The sequence below is a fragment of the Sphaerodactylus townsendi genome, linkage group LG02, assembly GCF_021028975.2.
Source record: "Sphaerodactylus townsendi isolate TG3544 linkage group LG02, MPM_Stown_v2.3, whole genome shotgun sequence".
NCBI classification, from domain to species: domain Eukaryota; kingdom Metazoa; phylum Chordata; class Lepidosauria; order Squamata; family Sphaerodactylidae; genus Sphaerodactylus; species Sphaerodactylus townsendi.
The window spans coordinates 169,810,568-169,833,156 of NC_059426.1; the positions used below are offsets into that span (position 1 = coordinate 169,810,568).

Consider the following 22,589-nt stretch of genomic DNA (forward strand, 5'->3'; position numbering starts at 1 on the left):
CTGCTTGTAGAGAGACCAAAGGAAGTCAGTAAAAAGACCGCTGTGCCCAAGTACTTCCAGAGGATTGGGTAGCAACTCTTTGAAACCCTAACTCCACCTTGGCTTCCTCACCCAGACCCTCCCCGGGGCTCCTAAGGGCGACAGGCGATGCTTGCACCGCGGTAGAGTTTTAGGTAGGGAGGCCCAACAACAACAACACCAGCAACAGCAATAATCAGTCCTTTCGATTCTAGCCTAAATCAGGCAAGTTCTTCGGCAACAACCGAAACAACAAATTCACAACAATAAATCCTGACTATCGGCACCTGTCGATTAGATCTTGCCAGCTATTCCGGAAAACCTATGGACAGGCGAACATGTGGACAACTGGGACCAGAGACACATCATCAATCAGTGGTGTATCATAGAATTCTAAAGCAAGATTCCTCTAAGCCAAGGTTTAGCGACATTCCCTCTGGCATAGCCTGGCCAAACAGAGCCAACAGGGACTCCATGAGCCATCCTCTCACCTACTCCAGATTCAGGCCATAGAACAGGTCCCAACGTGGAGAGGTCCTCAGGGTATTCTCACACTTCTTTACAGTTCCCAAAAAAGAAGCGCTACTGGAGGGCAATCCTAAAATCTAAGATTCATCAACAAACACATCAAACTACAACACTTCCCGCATGGAAGCGTTACGTTCAATGGTGGAAAACCTGCGTGGGAATTCCTCACGTCTCTCGACCTGGCCGGGAAGCCTATCTTCGTTCCCCATCCACCCCTCCCAATCGGAAGTTTCTTAAGCTTAGACAGAGAGGAACAATTTCCCAATTCAAAGCTCTTCCGATTAGGGCTCTCACCGCCCCGACGAGTTTTCTCGAAGGTGCTCCTGGCACCCCATCACCCTCCTCTGGCAGAGGCCATCCATGCCCTGCCTTACCGGCGACATCCTGATCAGATCCAAATCTGCTTCCTTAAGCTTAAAGGATGTCGGCCAGGGCCCAAGGATGTCCTCCGAACAGCCGCGGCCTCCTAATCAGCATTCGGCCAAAAGCTGTCACCATTCCATCTCTCAGAGAATGGAGACACCTAAGAACCATCATAGACACCGGCCAAGAATGCTCTATTCATGCACCCGCACCCAAGGTAGTCAAATACAATCCCTCGGTGAAACAACACATCACAGCAAAGAGAGCATCCCTGCTCCAACTTGCCAGTCTTCTAGAGGCTCATGGTGTCTGTCTTCGACATGGTCCAATGGGGAGACTCCCATGCTCAGCTTCCCTCCAGAAGTTCCTCCAGCCAATTCCAATTTCTCTAGATCATGAACAAGATAGATGGCTCCATTCCCCTACACTCATCATCTCTCCAGAACCAGCCTCGACTGGTGGACCTTGTGTCATAACCTGGAAAAGGGAAGGTATACCTCCGTCCTAAACCGAATAGAGTGGTCTTCCACCGATGCCAGCCTACAGGGTGGGGAGCCACAGGTACAGAACTAAGTTCATCGGGCCACTGGCCCCCAGACCTAAGACTCTGCCAATCAACATCCTGGAGACGGGGCCATCTTCCTGGAGCCCTCCAACGCTTCCCTGCACCAGTGGTCAGGGATCCACACATCCTCGATGCAAGCTTACGGACCAGCGTGGTCTCCGCCAAAGCTTACCTGAACAATCAGGGGGGGGGATCACGATGCGTCCCCGACTGCATCAGGAGCGATAAACATCTTAAACTGTTCGGAAACACACCTGCTTTCGATGGCGGCAGAACACATCCGGGGTCAGCCTCAACATCACAGCGGACTAGCGGCTGAGTCAGTCCAGGCAATTGGAAGAGGCGGAGTGGCAACTAAATCCCTCCATCTTCGACTTGATTATTCCAGAGGTTAGGCACCCCAAATAGACCTATTTAGCCCGGCCCCTAACCACAGAAATTACTCAGCCTTCATAGCCGAGATTCCATCACCCCGACAGCCACCGGGGTGGGCGCCCTGACAACCTCATGGCCCAAAAGCCTTGCTTGTATGCTAAGTTTCTACCCACGCGATCATCCCAAAGGTTCTTCGGAAAATCCTTGCAGAGAAGGGCTCCTGATCATCCTGGTGGCTCCCCTTCTGGCCCGCAGCCCACATAGCTCTCCTCGATTCTGGAAATCAAGTGGTGTCTCCAACGCCTTCACGCGTTACCAGCACCTCCACGACATGCTGATTCAGGGCCCCACAGTTCATCAATTCGAACCGCAATGGTTCAACCTAATCGCATGGTTGTTGAGCGGAGAACTGCTAAAACAGAAGGGGCTACTCGGATCAAGTGACCAACCACCCTCCTAGCCTCACCTTGAGAGCCTCCACCAACAGAATTTACAATTGCACGTAGAGAGCCTTTCTTTACCAGATGGTGCAGGAGACATTCGGTCAATCCTATAGCTCCGACATCTCCCCAGGATACTCCTGTTCCTGCAGGGAAGCTTTGACCAGGGACTCTGCCGGAGTGCAACCCTCATGCCGCCAGGTGGCTGCAGTCACGCCCATTTTGGCCTCAATTCCAGGGTCCCCGCCCTACACACCCAGATGTGGTAGGAGATTCTGGAAGGGAGTTCAACAGCTCCAACCTCCTGTAAATCCTTGATTCCCTACCTGGAGGCTACATCTAGTCCTTTTTCGGCACTCGAAGTCCCCTTGAGGAACAGTGCAAACCATACACCTTGAAATGGCTACATACGAAAACCCTGTTCCTTCCTGGCGCATCACCTCAGCCAGACTGCCAGTATCAGGAACTACAGCCATTATCAGTACATAAAGATCTCTGCATTTTCCACAAAGACAGGGTAGTTCTCTCGTTTAGATCCAACATTTGTACCTAAGGTCAAAATCCACCACCCCTTTCCTCAGCCAGGACATCGTGGGGTTCCCAACTGCTTCCCCAATCCAACTCACCCCGAAGAAAGAAACTGGCACAACCTGGGCTGTGGGAGGCGATCTCTGAAAGCTTACATCATTCGGGTGCACTCGAACACCTTCTCAGTAAATCCAGCAGCCTATGCATCAACGTTGGCGCCAACTCCCAATACAGGACAACAAATGTAGAAAGCGGCAATCAGCCCGGAACAATCAGTGCATGCATCATTCTCCAGGCATACAAAGCCACCGACCAACCGCATTCCGCCGGGAATCGCGGCCTCTCACTCTACACGGAGGCGCAGCCACTAAACGCCCAGCTTTATGAGAAGACAGGTGTCAGTCCTAGACATTTGCCCGGCGGCCACCTCGGTCAACGGTGTCCTCATTCTGAGACACTATAAAATACACACACCCTAGCAGCTTCAGAAGCTACCTTTGGTAGAAGGGTACTGGAGCATATTATTGAGGATTGATCCTGACCCACCTGTTGAGGGACACTGCTCTGGGGTCTTAAACAAGTCCTCCTCCGCCAGTGAAACGGTCCGTTGGTTACTCACCGGTGAAGGACCTTTCTACGGACAGAAGGAGGGACTTTGGCTCCTCCCCCCCTGGATCACTATTAATCCCCAACACTCCTCATTCAATTCTACCCTTAAGTGAATGTATTTAATCATACAGATAAGCACAATTTAACCTTAGGGCAACTCTTAAGACTTCAGCTCTGCTCATAGTTACTGTTGCCATTGTTGTTCCAGTTCTTCCTTGTTCTGTTCTTGTTTACTTCCTTATGTGGAGCACTTCCAGTTATTTTTTTTCAAGAGTGCCAGTTCCTGCTCTGACAAGCTCTACACTGAAGATCAAAGGGACGTCCGGGCGAATCACGGGAAGTAACAAGATTTGAGATCCTGCCTCCCTGAGTTCCGGTTGGGAAATAACCCAAACAAGGCGTCCTCCTTCCGTCCGTAGAAGGTCCCTTCTCGGTGAGTAACCAATGGACCGTTCTGCCTCTTCTGCTTTTTGTAGAGTGCTGGTGATCAATGGAAATCCTGTCTAGTCACTCATCTTTTCCTCACTTCTAGGATTCTGAGACTTTACCAAATAGCGTCTGTATATTTTCAGACTTACGTTTGCATCAATCGCAAGGGCTTGAAGAGTGAAAGCTGATTTTCCCCAGATGCCAAATTCCATACTGAGTATCAATTTCTCCACCGTCATGCAATAGCAGACTGACGGTAACCTAAATATGCCAGTGTGAATATTTGGAAGAACTAGTGTGGGGAACTGGTTAGAATGTCAGACAAAGTTTTTAGAAGATAAAACTAAAGTCCCGTGGCAGCTTAAAGACCTACCGTATATACTCACGTATAAGTCGACCCGCATATAAGTTAAGGGACCTAATTTTACCTTGAAGAACTGGGAAACCTTATTGACTCGAGTGTAAATTGAGGGTGGGAAAGGTCCATGGGGAGGTGGGGCGAGCTGGCAAAGGAGCTGCAGTTGGGGGAAAGGAGCGCCCCAGAAGCCTTTGGGAGGTTTTTTAAGGAGGGGCGAGGCCGGTGCACGTGGGTCCGGGGAGAGGGAAGAAGCTGGTGGCCATGGAGGGTGAACGGAACGGGAGGTGGTGGAGGAGAAGGCAGAGGAGAACGAGGCACAGAAAGCGGCTGAAAGGGGGCGGGCAGAGAAGAAGGCAGGAGAGAGCGAAGATGAGAACGAGGCACAGAAAGCGGCTGAAAGGGGGGTGGCAGAGAAGAAGTCAGGAGAGCGAAGACGGGACAGGGGGAACGCCACACAAGAATTACTGGTAAGTAGGACCTGTGTATAAGTCAAGGGGGGAATTTTTCAGCCTTAAAAAAGGGCTGAAAAACTCGACTCATACGCGAGTATATACGGTACAAGATTTATTCCAGCATTGGCTTCCATGAGTCAGATCTCACTTCTTCAGATTATATAGAGGAAATTATTTTGGAAATAGTTATGGGGAAAATAACAGAAGGGGCGGGGGTAGAAGGAGATGATGGGAGCAGAGGGAGACTTTGCATCGCAACACATCTCCTTCAGGTGTGGTTCTTTGTGTTAAAGACTTCAATGGATTTTCAGATGTTCCATGTTATTTAGCAAACGTCTGTGCTGCCTTATTAGAGTTCTGCTTGAGGCAGCTTACAATTGAAATAATTAAGTTATCAGTATGAAAAACAATAAGCCATGGCTGGGGAGAGAAATCAAATGTCTGTTTTTTCTCTCTCATGGGGTACAGATAACAAAAGTTTAATGAAGTAGGATAAACAACAACTCATTAAGCAAGAAATTGGTCGGAACCTGAAAGAATCCACATTGGTAAAGTGCTGTAGTACGATACAGCATGTTAAAAACAGCCAACTGAAGTTTTTAAAAAGTGGGTCCTGTTGAGCCATTAAAAATTATAGGGAATGAGGAAATTCAAATCTCTTAAAGCACCTTCTGTTCTCCTGACTTAATTCCTTGATGAGTTCTAATTCAGCACTTTCATGTCCTATATTTCCTTTGAACTTTTTATTGGGGTGGGGGGTAGAACAGCGGTTCTGCAGTGGTCTGCAGTGGTATATCCAGAAAGAGGAAGGTGTTTCTCCACTGATTTCTGTATGCTGAATTTCCTATGTCAGATGTATGAATTGATTCTCTCACGTAGGGTCAGACGTGCTTGTCCAGTGCAGATAATAGAAGGGCATTAACATTACACATGTTAAATTGGATGATGCGCACGTGGACGAGCCCAAGGGTAGTGCAGCTGATGTTATTAGTTCCCGTAATAGTATTACCTAAGTGTTTGTGGAAACAAAGCTGGCCTCTAGGTCTGCTGCATGGATTGATTCCTAGACCTGTATCTCTGTTGGATGGTCCATTTTTGGTGGTGAGAAGGTTTTTTAAGTTGGAGAGCTGTCTGTAAGCAAGGAAATACCTGCTGCCCAAGGCCTGTGACAGAGGAGCCAGGAGAGGCTGAAGGTCACTGCTGAACAGGAATGAATAAGTTGTTAGCTATAGGTGACAAACTGTGACTTTTTGCGGTTAGCTTCCTTGGGTCTTGTAGTGGGCTGGTCAGAGGCGTGGCGGTGGAAAATGGCACCTGGGGCAAAATCAGCCACAGTGGCGTAGCTACCACAGGGCCGGATGGGGACAAATGCCCCAAGCAGGCCCCCATTCGCTCATGCGGGGGGCAGAAAATCGTCCCCCACACCTCTCCCCCTTCCCCCCTCGGCCGGCTCTCGCCCCGCCAGGCGGTACCTTCAGCTGGAGGAGGCTGAAAGAGCAGTCTAGTGGGGCTGCTGCAGGGTGCCCCTCGGCCCAGCCTGGCCCTGCCAGGCCCAGTGGAGGCCACAGCTGGGCACCCCTCAGCTCCACTAGACCCCCCAGGACCACTGCCGACTAAGGTAAGTGGGGCACGGGGGGGGGGCGTAGCTACTACAGGATGCAGGCATCATTCTGGTGTTGATGATGTGTTCCTTTACGTTACTGGGGAGGCTACTATAATCCAGAAAAGGCTTTTTGTAAATGTTCCAGGTGAGGATCCTGCAGATCAGTGAACCCTGGAAGAGGGTGTCTCTCAGCCAATACTCTGGAACCCCCAATATTGATTTATAATTTAGGAGAAACAAGTGATGAACAAGACAGAAATGTGTATCTTTGTGGTGCAGTAGATTTCTTCAGCATTCTCACCCCTAGATATTTGAAACTGAACATTTCTCATTTCCAGACACTTAAGGAGTTCATGATAGGAATGTTAACGTGTCAGATCTGGGAGTCCTGATTATGCATGAGGCATGATCTCGTGCCAGTGGTGGTGTGGTAAGAATGTTATATTTAGAAGGGGAAAAGCCACCTTGTTGGGCAAATGCTGTTAAATTGTTTCATAAGGAACAAAAGACTCATTTTGCAGACTTGGATATAAATTAGATGTAAAGCAACTTTGGAATGCCATATTGGTTTACCTGACAGGAGGGAAAAGAGAAGAAGGAAGGGTTTTATAATCTCCAAACTAAAGAAAAGAATATAAAGAAAATAGAATTCCAGGTATTTATCTGTCGTCGTTGACACAAGGATAGTTTACAAATACTCCCACTTTACTTCTGCTTGAGCCTAAGCATCCTCTGTTCTTCCTGAGGAGAACACTTTGTCAGGTGATTCGCACTGACCAATCAGGGAGGCAGGATTTTTTTCTGGTAGCTTCTTGTTCCAGTGGGAGTCGCCCTTCAGTTTTGTTCCTGCCTCAACAGGGAGAAGTTCATCAGAGTAGCTGTTTCCTATCCAACTATCTAAAAAACCCACAGAGCAACTCCAACCCTTTTTTGCCATCCATCAGCACAGCTCGCATGGCACAGAAACGGCACGCCAAGGCTTTGGCACTGTTAATTCATTTCTAGAACTCATCTCCCCTCATCCACTGCTATTACTTCCACAAACCTCTGAGCACGAAGGCATGCAAAAAGTTTATTTTGATTAAATGGGAATTTGGTGTCAGGATCTTTCATTAATTTCTTCCGGACCCCCACCCCTTCCCAGGCCTAGATTTGTTTTAGGATCTATTTTAATGTATCTGACTTCCACGGTGTCAAATTCCAATGCACTGCTTTGACAGTATGTCTCATCACAGGTTTTGATACTGGGCTTGAAACTATACCAACACTGCCCCCTCTTCAGCTCCTCCAGGAACTACTTGTGCAGTGGCTAGCCTGTTCTACTCATTACTTGCAGCTATTTCAAGACTTTGCTTTAATTACCTCTTCTAGCCATGTTTTGTACTCTCCACCTTTCTTCCTCCATTGCTTTTTCTTAACTGAGCCTTTTCCCTTCATTCCCCTACTCCTTTCCCTGTTGCTGGGGGATAGAGGCAGCTTGGAAAGCGTGCCATGGCCATTCAGACTGCACTCAAAGAAGGGAGTGTGATGAGAGCAACTATCTCCCCAAGAACGAGAACTCCATGACTGTGGCTGCCGTGGAACAGATTGCAGCAGAGGTGGGCAGTGTCCTTGGTCGGACGGCCCTAGCCTCATTGGAAACAAAGCCGGTTGCTTGTGCTAAAAAGCCTCACTTAGAGAAGGCTTTGGAGGGCAGCACGAGGAGCATCTCAAGCAGCGGCGGTTATTTTGGGCATGAACACAACAGCACCAAAGCCATCCCACCCAGAAAAGATCAGGTGGGCTGGGGAAGTGTTGGGAGGGGAAGGTGCCACCACAGCTGCAGGCAGAACGTCAGGAGAAAATGCTACTAAAACACGGCCATACAGCCCGGAAACCCCAGTGATTCCGGCCGTGAAAGCCTTCGATAATACATTAAGGCCACTACATGCTATGATATCTTCCTCTAGAGCAGCGGTTTTCAACCTGTGGGTCATAACCCCTTTGGGGGTCGAACGACCCTCTCACAGGGGTCACCTAAAACTCTCTGCATCAGTGTTCTCCATCTGTAAAATGGATAAATGTTGGGGTTGGGGGTCACCACAACATGAGGAACTGTATTAAAGGGTTGCGGCATTAGGAAGATTGAGAACCACTGCTCTAGAGGCTTAGTTGTCAACACCAGAAGAGCCTTATGGCTTCAGGTTTGGCCTGCTAATTCTCATTCTAAGGCCACTGTGGCGGCACGAGTGGCATGAGCCCTTTCAGGGAGATAGATTATTCAGGGAACAACTAGATAAAGTCTTAGTAGAGACCAGAGACGAGGAAGCGATTCTTCCCAGAACCCTTAGGAGGAGCGGCAGTAGGAGATATGGCTCTTTCTCCTGAAGGCAGAGGACATCTTGATTGGGTGATTCCTCACCCCATACTCAGGGAGTCAGGAACAAGTTTTCTGCAACTTCCTGTCCCGAGGGTTGACCACCATCTTCCCTCAGTATTTTCCCCATGTATAGACAGTAGCCCAGAGCCTCAACTTGGGGGGGAAGGGGGCAGTTGGAACAACAATAAGCCCTCATACCAAAAAAGGGGTTATTCCAACAAGTTCCACAAGCAGCTATTTGCCAGACAGGACAAGGGAGATTGGGAACCCAAGCATACAATGACTGCAGGCTGGGGCCAATGGGTGTGTGTGTGTGTGTGTGGCCTTCTCTTATATCAGGATAGTCTTCCCAAGCAGATCAGTGGACCCTGAAAGTTATCACTCAGAGCTATGCCCTGGAATTCAGGCAGACTCCACTGGATCGTTTCTTGCCTTCCTTCCTTCCAGTCCAGAACTCTGACCAAGCAGCTAACCTCCTGTTGCAGTTCAACATCAGAGATTTTTTCATTTCTGTGTGGGAGACACACATTAGCAGTACAGGGCACTACCCTTTGGCCTGGCAATGGCACCGAGGGTATTCTCCAAGGTGCTTATTCATCCTATCATCTGGCTCTGGGAGGAGGACATCAGAGTACACCCTTACCTAAAAGGCATTCTAATAAGATCAGAATCTCAGGCCAAGTTGATGTTGGACATCTTTTCACCATTGATTATCTCCAAAACTTTGGGTTCTTGGTAAAGTTCCAGACCTTTTAGCCTTTCCTCATAGGAAAGGTATGTCAGACTTTGGGTCTGAAGGTCAGCTCTCTTCAAACACTTAAGTGGGAAGAAAGCATTGGTAGTTATCATAAACTATCCCATAACTACTTCATACATACCAATTTTGCTAGTGGCTGACTCCTTCTTTTTGCAACGGTAAAGCAGAGCTCTGAAAAGCCGGTTGTGTAGCTCTGTAGTGTGTATGGCAAACATTGTGGGTCCCCCTTGTTCCCTTTTGGTGGTGCACACTTATTGGCATGTGATTTTTAGGTGCCTGGGAACTGTGGAGTCAGAGAGATAGCACTGTTTGTGGAAGTGCTGGCAATTGTCACATCCCAGATTGGCATGAGTGATAACTTTGCTGCTATTAAAACTGATCTGCTGGATATAGGGTAATCAGGATAATGCTTACATAATCTAGGGCTGGGCATCTCTTACAGAACAAATCTATAATAATAAACGGATATGCCTGACTATCTGTCTGTCTGGGGCAGATCTAAAATCAGAAAATAAAGCTGGACAACAATTCTTAATTTTCCTCCTTTTTTTCCTGTACTTTTTTAGTTGGTAAAAATGAACAATTATTGGGGTGGGGAGGGGAGGGGAAGGAAAATAAAACCAGGAACCTCAAAATAGGCCAGCAGCTTCAGGCTGAGCAGTCCTGCCAAAAATGAAGGGAATCGGAACATCCTGGCCCAGATTATCTCCAGAGCATCCCTGTGCCTTTCTGTTTGCCACCGAAGCGTCGTTTGCTTGTTAGTGACGAGCAGCTCATCAGAACAATAAAACGAGGGCTTTCAAAATTGGCCACCGGTCTCAGGATGGGAGTTGTAGTGCCTGAAATGAAGGGAATTGGAACATCTGGCCTGGATTATGTCTAAAACATGCTGGAAAACGAGAAGGTGGAGGCAGCCCTGAAAGGGGAGTGGGGGCTGGAGTTTGTCCTTTTCAAAACAAAGCTTCAGACAAGTTTACCGATGAGGTTGAGATCTTGAGGATGTTGACCGTTGGACTTTAAAAGCAGCAGTGGCAGCGCAGTCGCCTCAAATGTTTCAGAATCACCTTTGTCACTACCTATGCTACAAGTGCTTACCATTTCAAATCTGTTTGTACAGGATGTAGAAGAGGCATCTTTCAGAGGATATTTTGAATCGTGCCAGAAATTTAAAACCCAATTTAAGGAACGACATGTCATGATGCAACTTTTAATAGTGCTCTTATAATGATTGGTTGAAGATTGCATTCTAACTATGGGTGGCACTCCCTTTGAAAGCATTTGGTCTTCCTAAACCACAAAGGAACGAACGATAATCATGCGCTTGTCAGATCAATTAGTAACGGGGATTTCGTATGATCCTGGGCAGCCTGGAGAGTTCATATCACAAAAATGAGCCAGGCGATTGAACCAATATTGAATATTGAACCCAAGGATCATTTTTGAAGAAATTACTGGTGCTGTTTTCAGCATGAAAGGACAGGAGGCACATTTTTCATTGACCGGGGGCAGCAGGAAAAAACATTTCTTATAAATCTACTTTTTTGCTGTTGCTTCATCAGGTATTGCTGAAAGTCTTTTGGCAGGAGGTGGAGCATTCAATATTTAAACTCCTATTAAATTTATCAACTGCTGATTGATCAATTTGCGATATTGGTAGAGGAACAGCAACAGCTGCAGTATTTCTGACTTTTAATATGGAATGAGTGTAGCTTGACTCAGAAGGCTACGTTAGAAGCTTTAGACCACATGTTGCAGGATTTGTGAAGAAATAGCTAGCGTTGTATTCTGACAAACACTTCCTGTTATTCCAAGAGGAGCTAAACCTAGTGAGGTGCAGCTGGCCCAAAATTCAAATACAAGTGGCTAGTTACGCTATATTTTGTGAATTTGCAGAAAATATCTTGAGGTGAGGTAAAAGTTCAGTAACACCTGACAGAAAAAAGATGTATGTTGATTGAAGATGCTGGGAATACTGTGGATAACTTGGACGATTTGCAGATTTCAGTATTTCCAAATATAACGCATTATATGAGTCCAACAAGGTTAGCACCTAGACAATTGTGCTGTTAATGTGATTAACGGAGAACAGTAATAGCAGTCAAAAAGTATTTATTCCAATAATTTCTATAATAGCAACAGACTTCCCTTTCAATTTCAGAGTCTTCAGTTTCCTAGTGGGGAAAGTATTACAGTGAGCATCAATAAAACACTAAAAAGAGATACTCCCGATGGGGTATCTAGGGTACTCAAAAGTAGGATACCTAAGAAAAACTGTTAGTTTCTTGTGGTAGGATAACTGATGTTGGAGGAAACGAAGCCTTAATATAGTAAATAATAAATTTGCTCTTTAATTTCCATAATTATTTGTCAGTTAATATTTGTAATTTAATTATTAGTTACGATGCTTTATATTTATAATGTTCACAAAATGGTTGAATGTGTTATATATTGTTAGATAAATTGGATTGTTACATTATATGCCCAAACATTTAATATTTGATGATGTATCTTAGTAAAACTCGGTTCAAATGTTGCTTGTCCTAAAATTCAGGTGTTCTAATTGATCTCATTTTTTTGTCAAACAAAGTTTATTGAAAACATTTGCTACAGGAGAAAAATAGGACTGAATGCCACTTTCAGAGTTCGCCTGTGGGGACAGAGCTCTAGAAAATATTTCAAGTGCCAAGAGCTATGTAGTAGGTGCGCAGAGTGAGTCGCTGTGTGGTTGGGCCCCTAGTCTCCAGTAAAATAGCTTAGATCTATGCTATCTTGCAATTAATATGCAAATACTGTAGGAAGTGAAAACCCATTAACTCTTCTTCAAACTTTCTCTGATTTGTAAAGGAACTTTTTCAGACTGAGATTAGAAATAATTACATAGTGTTGAGTAGAAAATGTGACTTGGCATGAAACTCCTATTCTTTTTTTATTTCATTTTTAAAAAAAAAGGATTTGGCACCTAGGAAATTTTATTGGAAAGTATAAACTGTGTAGGCCCAAAGCAAGGTTATTTTACTGATAAAATGTACTGTTATTAAAAATGAAACATGAAGAGGTTTGGGTTAAAGGAGGAAATGAGTGCGTAGCCTGGTGCCTTTCTTTAAAATAGTGAAATCTGTATAGATTAAGGTAACATAGTTAGGCCAAAGCAATGATTTTTTAAGGTTCATTATGCAGTTTAAAACATTGTAAATAAACCCACTGTGTCTAACCAACTACAGGATGGGGAGAAGTTCTTTCCTTTTGCTTGACGTCTTGTATTTAAGTAAAGATCAGTTATTCTTCCTGTGACTTGCCTATGAGCATTAGTCCCTGGGGTACTTAAGGAACATTTTATATTTGCAAATATATTTTATACATCCTTTGAGAATGTGCAACAGAGCGACTAACCACCTTCCGTAAATAAAAACAGAAACTGTCAACTGCTTGAGGAGATTTATAGTGCCGTTTCAGATTTCCTACTTGTCTTTGCTTGAAGGTATTCCTGTGCCTCGTTAACTGTTTCTACACAGTGCGCTAACTTCAGTAGCGTTCTGACAGCAGGAAGAGGGGAAATCAGCCAAAGTCACTCCTCCTTATGCAAGTGCCCTTGTGCACACAGAACGGGGAGTTCAGTGCAACCCATGTTTTAGAGGAAGAAGAAGAGTTTGGATTTATACCCTGCCTTTCTCTCCTTTAAGGAGTCTCAAAGCGGCTTACAAACTCCTTTCCCTTCCTCTCCCCACAACAGACTCCTTGTGAGGTAGGTGGGGCAGAGAGAGTTTTGAACAAACTGTTTCTAGCCCAAAGTCACCCAGCAGGCTTTATGTTCAGGAGCAGGGAAACAAACCCCTTCACCGGATTAGAGTTCGCCGCCCATGTGGAGGAGTGGGGAATCAAACCCTGCCCTCCAGATTAAAGTGCATTGCTCATGTGGAGGAGTGGGGAATCCACCTCTCTGTACTGTTTTTTTTCTGAGGCAACCTAAGAAAACAGACATCTCCATAATGTGGAATAGATAATAAGGAATAGATAATATAATAAGGAATAGATTCAGATTTGCAAGTAAATAAAGTGAGTGTGTAGCTGTGATATACAAAGACCTTGCCACCCTTGGGGAGGAGCATTGTGATGTTTGGCATGCCAAATACTTGACAGTGTTCTGCCTGCGACATGTTTTGTTAGTACATTCTCAACAGCGTCTTGAGGGTGGTGTTTGCTTAGTAATCCAATCACACAGAGCAGCAGCGCAGTTATCACCAGTGTTTCTATCTTTGGAACATGAAGAGCTTTGCTGTAGTCTCAACTGGCTTGGAGAATGTTAATTTGAAAAAACGCTGTTTTGAAAAAAATGTTTCACTTTTCATTGTTCTGAAAAAGAAAATATTTCATGAGGTTTTAGTGTATCCCAGTTTCAGTTTACCCAGTCCCAATCTTAATCGATGCATGGGAATTTTACATATATGGGAGTCTGAAACATAGGGCATCCCTCTTTGATGTCCCTGTAATCCAGAAATTCTGTTTGTTCGTGTGTTGTGTTATTAGTTGAGCTGTGTTCTCCATTCCCGACAAGATGTCAGACCTTCTATTCGTAAATCTTGGTTCCTTTGCAGAGCTCTGGGTGTTTATTTGTAAGGACATAGTTTAGTAATAATTGATGGACTAACTTGATCTTGTCAGATCTCAGCAGCTAAGTAGGGTTGGCCCTGGTTGGTATTCGGATGGACGACCTTCAAGGAATACCAGAGTTGTGACGTGACGTGGAGGCAGTCAATGGCTAACTGCTTCTGAAAGTCTCCTGCCTTGAAAAGCCTGTGGGCTTTGTTTTGAGGGCAACAACAACAAAAAAGTACCCAAATCTGAGCACTGCATTGTGCCCTTTACACGTGGCTTGTTTTATGACATTGCTGGATTCTCACGTGCCTTTCTTTTCTTCTACCCCTTACAGACGTTCCATCTTCAGAGCAACCTGAATTGTTCCTAAAGAAACTTCAGCAGTGTTGTGTCATTTTTGATTTCATGGACACACTTTCAGACCTTAAAATGAAAGAATACAAGCGTTCAACTCTTAACGAACTTGTGGATTACATTACAATAAGCAGAGGCTGTTTGACAGAGCAGACTTACCCTGAAGTAGTTAGAATGGTGAGTTGTCTTTTTTATCATGAATATTTAAAATTCACATAGGGCTATCTAGTTATAATTGTTATTCCCGACATAACTCAAGAACAAAGAGTATAACTCAAAGGTTAAGAAGGTGAAGTGGGAATGTTGGGTCTGTGTGTTCATACATGAGGATTCACAAAATGAGGAAAACAATTCATGTGGTAGAGATGTATGTTTAAATTATTTTTAACATTTGGAAATTCTCAATGCAAAATATGAATAAGTTATATCATGATGTTAACTTAGAAAAATGGAAAAAGAACTTTGAAGAACCGGACTAGGATTTAAATGGTTAATTTTGCTTATATCCAGACTCTTACATGTTGGGCTTCTTTGTTATTGTTCAAAACAGCTTTGAGATAATAGCTACATTTCTGTGAGTATATTAAATACTGAATTAATGACCTCCAAATCATCCTATAATTAACACCCTTCCTAAGATCTTGCAAACTGATGGATATGGCTTCTTTCTACAGTCAATCCATCTCATGTTGGATCTTCCTCTTTCCCCCACTTTGCCTGGCATTATTGTCTTTTCCTTTGACTCTTGTCATCTTGTAATGTGACCAAAGTATGATATCCTTTCTTTAATCATTTCAACTTTTAGGGAGAATTCAAGTTGGATTGGATCTAGAAACCACTTATTATCCTTTTGGTGGTCCACAGGATTCAGAAAACTCATCTAACTCCAAATTTCAAATGAATCAACTTTCTTTGTTCAACTTTCTTAATTGTCTCAACTTCCATGCCCATGCATAGTAAACGGGAATACTGTAGCATGAATTAACTTGATCTTGGTTACCAGCAGCACATTCCTATACTTAAGAATCTTTTCTAGCTCCTTTATGGGCTGGTTTTACCAGTCTCAAATCTCCTTCTAATTTCTTGGTTGCAGTCTCCCTTTTGGTTGATGATGTAGCCAAGGAATAGAAAATCTGTAACAATTTCAATTTCTTCATCATCAGCCTTCAAGCTGTATAATTACCCTGTAGTTAAGGCTTTTGTCTTCTTGATGTTCAACTGTAATCCTGCTGTAGCACTTTCTGCTTTAACTTTCAGCATTTTTTGTCAGCAATGTGGTATCATTTGTATTAATGTTTCTTCCAACAGTTTTAATTCCACCTTCATCTAAATCTAATTCAGTTTTCCTTGTGATATATTCTGCATACAGGTTAAAGAAATAGGGAGATAAAATACATCCTTGTCTGATACCTTTGCCAATTGAAAACCATTCTGTTTCTCCCTATTCTGTCCTAACAGTAGCCTCTTGTCCAGAGTATAGGTTGTGCAACAAAACAGTCAGATGCTGTGGTACACCCAGTCTCCTGGAGGTGGAGGACATCTTGTGTGGGTGTCTTCTTTACCATTAGCAAGGAGGCAGGGAAAAAAATTGTCTGTAATCTATGGAACATTTGAGTTTCTTCTAAAATTCTCTTGCATGTTCCAATAGCCAACATAAATTTGCAATATGATTTCTTGTGCCTGTTGCTTTTCTGAATCCAGCTTGAACATCTGGCACTTCTCGTTTCTTATACGGGCAGATAGTTGCTGCAGTTTTTTACATCTCTTTTTGTCAACATTGGAATGTAGATTGACCGTTCCCAGTCTGGGGGCCATTGTTTTGTTTTCCATATTTGTTGGCATATTCTTGTTAAGATTTTGATGGCCTCTTTTTCTGTGGCTTAGAATAGTTCTATGAATATCCCATCTACTCCTGGTGATTTGTTTCTCCCAGTTGGTTTCGATGCAGCTTTCAGGGCATTTTCTGAACTCTAGATTCTTCAAAAGATTCTTCTTAGAAGGAATCTGTCATCCTTCTATCTCTTTGGTATAGATCTTTGGTGTGTTGTTCCCCCCTTTTCTCCATTTTGTTGTATTTAACTATGTATTATATATTATGTCTTGATCATAGTTAATATATAACTATGTGTTATATATTAAGTCTTGAACTTCTAGCATGCCTAACCATGCTTTAAATTCTTTTAGATTTCTTGGATCTTGTGGAACCGATCTGTTGGTCTTCCTTTTTTGTTCTTTTATTTCTTTACACTGGTTAGTTCTCTTCACCTCCGTGTGTGAGTCGCTGGACCACTGCATTTAGACTTTCACTTGTTCTTCTGTTGCCTTTACTTTTGCTTCTTATCTAGCAATTGTAAGAGGTTTGTTGATCATTCATTGATGTTTTCATTTGTTTTCGCTACAGGAATAGTCTTTGCACATTCTTTTTCAATAATATCTCTAGTTTCAGCCCATAGTTCTTTTGGTTCATGCTCACTTGGACTTAGTAATGCAAATCTGTTCTTTACGTGGTCTTTAAATTCTTCAAGAATATTGCTTAGATTGTATTTTGACACTATAAATGTTTTGGTGTTTTTCTTCAGCTGTGTTCTAATTTTCGATGTTAACAATACACAATACAAAATCAGCTCCTGGTCTTGTTTCCCCAGGGTGAATAGATCTTCTTCATCTTCTGTATCTGATTATGTAATCTCTTTTATTTCTGTATTGACCGTCTGCTGATGTTCACAAATACAGTCGTCTGTTCGGTTGCCTGAAACTTGTGTTCTTGTCTTCACAGAATTCTATGAGTCGTTCTCCTGCTTCATTCCAATGCTCCTAAGCCCCAGTCTTCCAACAATATTTGATTCTGCTTTGTTTCCTACTTTTGCGTTCCAGTCACCTATTATCAGCTGGGTATCGGCACATCTTGTTTAGGTGTGTTGTTAGCTAGCTTAATAATTATCTGTTTATTAACTTAATTATTAACCTGAAATATTTAAAAGTTGCTCTCACATAGTATACTAATGTTTGGGGGAATATACTTGCACATACTTACATATAAGGCGAAGAGTGTTTCATCATAGGGTTCTTTGAGAAGATGTGAATTCTCTAAAGATATGTTGGCGTTGCACCTATTCGAGTAGGCATCGTCATTAATTTCAGTGTAACTACTTGTCCTAATGTTTTGTAAAATGACTAATGTTAATTACATTGTGTGAAGGTATACAAAATCATCACTAACAACCTTTTATTTCTCCTGCAGTTGAATACGGGTATAGGTTGGGTTAGTTTTTGTGCTGTCTGAAAACCAGCTGTGACTGCACATTTTGAAGTTTTGAGCCGCCTGTTTTTCTATATGATGCATTATATGGACAGCTTACTATATTTTATCAGATGTTAATGTTTTTAAATGCTGGATATACCCCTTAGGATTTTTTAGTGATGGCCATTCACTTTTGAAAATCTGATTTAGTCACAGAAGTACTATGTGTGTGTTACGTGCTGTCATGGTGACCCTATGAATTAATGACCTCCAGAATGTTCTGTCACTAACAGCCTGGTTCTGACCTTGCAGGCTGAAAGCTTTGACTGCCTTTGTTGGGTCAGTCCATCTCATAAGGCAGTGGTTCTCAACCTTCCTAATGCCGCGACCCTTTAATACAGTTCCTCATATTGTGGTGACCCCCAACCCTGACATTTATCCATTTTACAGATGGAGAACACTGATGCAGAGAGTCTTAGGCGACCCCTGTGAAAGGGTCGTTCGACCCCCAAATGGGTCCTGACCCCCAGGTTGAGAACCACTGTCATAAGGATTTTTTTAAAAAAGGTCAGCCAGCTCTAAGTTGGCTCAGCCTTCCATTCTTTTGAGGTTGGCAAAATGAGTGCCCCTAACATTGAAGCTCCATGCCCTCTCAGAGTTGGGGATCCACTTTTACAGACTCGTCCTTCTGGATATACACGGACCCATAGCCTGACTTTTTGAAAGGCATTGTTTGGACTTGGGCCGTGTTTTTGATGACGAGGGTAAAGCATGCAGAAGGGGTATTTTCCAAATCCTGTGGAAGACCTATTCCCTAGGTAATGGGAAAGGAGGTTGCAGAGGATCTGCCATCCCAGATGTGATGCAAAGATTGCAGATATGATGCAAAGGCTGGCCCACAAGCAGCAGTAGTGACCAGCATCTCGTGTGTGTTGAAAGTGTGTGTCGGCTTAGACCAGATAAGCTGAAGAGGTGCTCCAAAGTTGGTCTGAAGCCTTATGAACACTGAAGTTCTTCGCCCCTTCCTTCTTAGCAGAAAGGAGACCTCCATTAGAGGAGCACAACTCTGTTCCTGAGGCTCCTGTTCTGGCCTTCAGTCTGTGAAGCTCTGAGTGTCGTGGTGAAGGTGGAATCCCCAAAGTGGAGGGAATTTCGGGAAGTAGTAGCAGGTATTTGAAGATGCTGCAGGGGAACTCTGTCAATATCAGGAGAACAAAGGTCCATCGTTCCTTGGCCTTCTTCATGTTTGTGGAAATATCTACGAGAGGAATTGCTAATTGGCTTGTTTACAAGATAATCCTGGGGAAAGGTCTTTCCTTTTTCTTAGGGATCTTGGTGTCCCAGATGATTCCTTTGAGGCAGAGTGTACGTACCCTGAATCATGATACTGGTCAGATGCAAGCCCCCATAAGCAGAGTAAGTTAATGAAAGCAACTCTTCCCCACATTTGCTTTTCCCCAGCATCCCTCTGGGCCTCCCAGAAAGCTGCTGCTTGTTATTGTGAGTCTTTGGGACAATACATCACGTGATCCAAGGGCTGCAGAAAGATTGAGGTGTGTGACACCCCCCCCCCGCCCCGCCTTTGTGTGAGTTGCGCAAAATCTAGGGTTTGAGCAAGAGGTGAGGGCAACTTTGTTCAATTCTTCCATCCTTTGCAGCTCCCCCAAATCCAGATTTTATATTATTCTCTGTAGCTTCTGACCTTCAGCAGTGGATTTATAGGGGACTGTTAGAGGAAGGGGAAGATGTAATAATCAGTTTCCTTGAACTCATTCTGTTTTCAAGAGTTTAGAATCCAAACAGTTATTTGTAACAAAGGGCACAGTAGAATAACTTTGAATAAATATTTGTTTCTGAACCCCTGAGACTCCATGATTTTTCCAGAATATGCACAGAAATAAAATCGAAACGTTTGCGACTGATGTAAGTTGCATGTTGTATGAATGTGAAGCAGCTGTAAAGAACATAGGAACATAAGAACAAGCCAGCTGGATCAGACCAGAGTTCATCTAGTCCAGCTCTCTGCTACTCGCAGTGGCCCACCAGGTGCCTTTGGGAGCTCACATGCAGGATGTGAAAGCAATGGCCTTCTGCGGCTGTTGCTCCCGAGCACCTGGTCTGTTAAGGCTTTTGCAATCTTAGATCAAAGAGGATCAAGATTGGAAGCCATAAATCGACTTCTCCATAAATCTGTCCAAGCCCCTTTTAAAGTTATCCAGGTTAGTGGCCATCACCACCTCCTGTGGCAGCATATTCCAAAAACCAATCACACGTTGTTTGAAGAAGTGTTTCCTTTTATTAGTCCTAATTCTTCCCCCCAGCATTTTCAGTGTATGCCCCCTGGTTCTAGTATTGTGAGAAAGAGAGAAAAATTTCTCTCTGTCAACATTTTCTACCCCATGCATAATTTTATAGACTTCAATCATATCCCCCCTCAGCCATCTCCTCTCCAAACTAAAGTAAAGATAATCTAAAGATAATATGAAGCTTGTATCACATCCTACCTCTTGTCTGTTCTTCCTCTTATCACTTCCCCCCTATTCTTTGACAAATACATCCCCATTTGTACAGGTTTGACTGAAGTCTGAAAGATTATTGCTTTTATGTTTGACTGATTAGTTGATGAGATTTGCCATCATTCCTCTGACAAATGGGGAGAAGCAAGTATTGCCACTGAGGCAAGTTGAAGTAATTTTTTTACTGTGTTCCAAAATCTTGGGTGTTCTGAAGTGGCAGGAGGCTCTGGAAAAATCTGCCTTGATGTCGCAGTCAACCAGCTATTAGGGATAGTTGACTTTTCAAAAGTTTTCCCTTCGGGTCTAGTCTGTCCTCTTTGCTGATGGGGAAGCACTGCCTTTCTAAACTGAGCAGCCCCTGTATGGTATGGGGCCAATTTTCCCTTGGAAAATGCATTCACAGTTCCCTTTTCATGCTCAGATTCGTTGTCAGAATTTTGTATCTGAAAAATTTCATCAAAGAGCCAGGATCTAAAGCAGATCAGGCTTAAACCTGTTGGGAAAATCCAGAGCTCTTCCTCCTCACCTTACCGTGGATACTCACGCAGCGTTGTTTGCATTCTTCATCCTCTGCTGTTACTGGTCCAATGGCACCCAGAATGTATAATCAGAACACATCAAAAGTAATTTCAATGCAGCATTCTGTACAGTTGCTCACATGCCTCAAACCCTTAATCATTTGTGTTGCCCTTTTCAGCATTTTTTTCCAGCTCAGCAGTATCTTTTTTGTGGTACGGCAACCAGAATTGTACACAGTATTCAAAAGGAGGCCACACAACTTATGTAGATTTCTCACGTGAATTTACGTGCGGTGCCCTCGGAAGCCTGCGCTTTTTAAAATGTTTTGCCACTGGCAGCATATCATCCAAGGTGACTTCCCATGATTCGTGTCTTTCCTGCAGTAGAACCATTTGAATGACTATAGGTTTAGGAGATGCACTTTTTGTATATAATTATTCTTATATCATTAAGGGACAGCATTTATAGCCCTCCCTTTTCAAAAGGACTGAAGGAAAATCACAACGAACTTATCTAAAACAAATCAATAAGCCTCTGTAAAAAAATTAAAAATTCCCTTCTGAAACCTAACTTTACCAAGTCTGTGGAAGGACAGGAACGTGGGGGCTTTCCCGACTCCTCTGGTAAGCTGTTCTACCAGACAGCTTAAAGGCCCTGAGCACAGGCCAAGAAATCTTACTTGTCAGTAGGAGAGCTTCTTCAGAAGGGTGAAAAGAGTGAAACTTAATCTTGACATGACAAGTGGTTCTCTAGGTTAGTAGAGAGACAGGCTAGAAATTTCAGACCTCCACTATCTTGGATGGGATTATACTATATAGGAGCAGCAGTAGCATAGTGGTTAAGAGCAGGTGCACTCTAATCTGGAGGAACCGGGTTTGATTCCCCACTCTGCCGCCTGAGCTGTGGAGGCTTATCTGGGGAATTCAGATTAGCTTGTACGCTCCCACACACACCAGCTGGCTGACCTTGGGCTAGTCACAGCTTTCCGGATCTCTCTCAGCCCCACCCACCTCACAGGGTGTTTGTTGTGAGGGGGGAAGGGCAAGGAGATTGTAACCCCCTTTGAGTCTCCTACAGGAGAGAAAGGGGTATATACATCCAAGCTCCTGCTGCCAGGTATGCAGTTTAGGAGTGTTACTCACCCTACAGTCACCTCATAAAACCAGGTGACTTCACTGGTCTAGCGCTCTTTAGCCTAGCTTTGACTGGTGCATCAACCACACCCATTCCTGAGTCAGATTAGTCAGCAGTGATCCATGCCTTAGTGATGTTAGACTGAACTACTGAAACGCACTTGGGCTACCCTTGAAGAGCGTTTGGAAGTTGTGGCTAGTGCAGAACACTACAGCTAGACTGCCAGTCAGGAGCATTTGACCTTGATTCTACAGCTAACAACTCCTGAGCCCAATTTAAGGTTTTCACATTTAAAGCCCCTATGTGGCTTGAAACCATGGCATATGAAGGACTGTCTTTTCCCATATGATCCTGCCCAGGAATTAAGATTACAGGACGAGGGACCTCCTGATGGTTCTGTCAATCAAAGAAGCTCATTTGGCAAGTACACAAGAGAGGGCCTTTTTAGCAGCAGCCTCATGATCATGGAACAACCTCCCCACGGACGTGCACTTGACCACCTCACTTTTGATTTTTAGGACCTGTCTGAGGACTATATTTGACAAAAACAGTTCAAAATTGTGTTTTTAAATTTTTAAAATTTATTTATTTATCATTAGTTTTATATACCGCCCTCCCCCTGAGGGCTGAGGGTGGTTCACAACAGGTTAAAACAAACATTAAAACATAATTTAATATCAATTATATAAAAACAGAACCCATTTTAAAATGTGGATGGCGTCTGACTACTCCCCTCCCCCCTTGTGCTCACGGGAGGCCAGATGACATGGTAGATGGTTTTGTTTTTGTTTTTTTTAAAATCATTTTTAACCAGGCTGGCCAAACGCCTGGCGGAACAAATCTGTCTT

At 43.9% G+C, this 22,589-nt stretch overlaps 1 protein-coding gene across 6 annotated transcripts in view; it reads left to right on the forward strand.

The window, feature by feature from the left end:
• The window catches only part of PPP2R5E (protein phosphatase 2 regulatory subunit B'epsilon), a 99,965-nt gene that overhangs the window by 45,399 nt on the left and 31,977 nt on the right, over positions 1-22,589 (forward strand). For all 6 annotated transcript variants that reach the window (XM_048485797.1, XM_048485799.1, XM_048485803.1 and 3 more), the window contains exon 3: positions 14,312-14,508. In XM_048485797.1, coding sequence (XP_048341754.1) covers positions 14,312-14,508 — 197 coding nt within the window. The remainder of the gene's footprint in view (positions 1-14,311; positions 14,509-22,589) is intronic.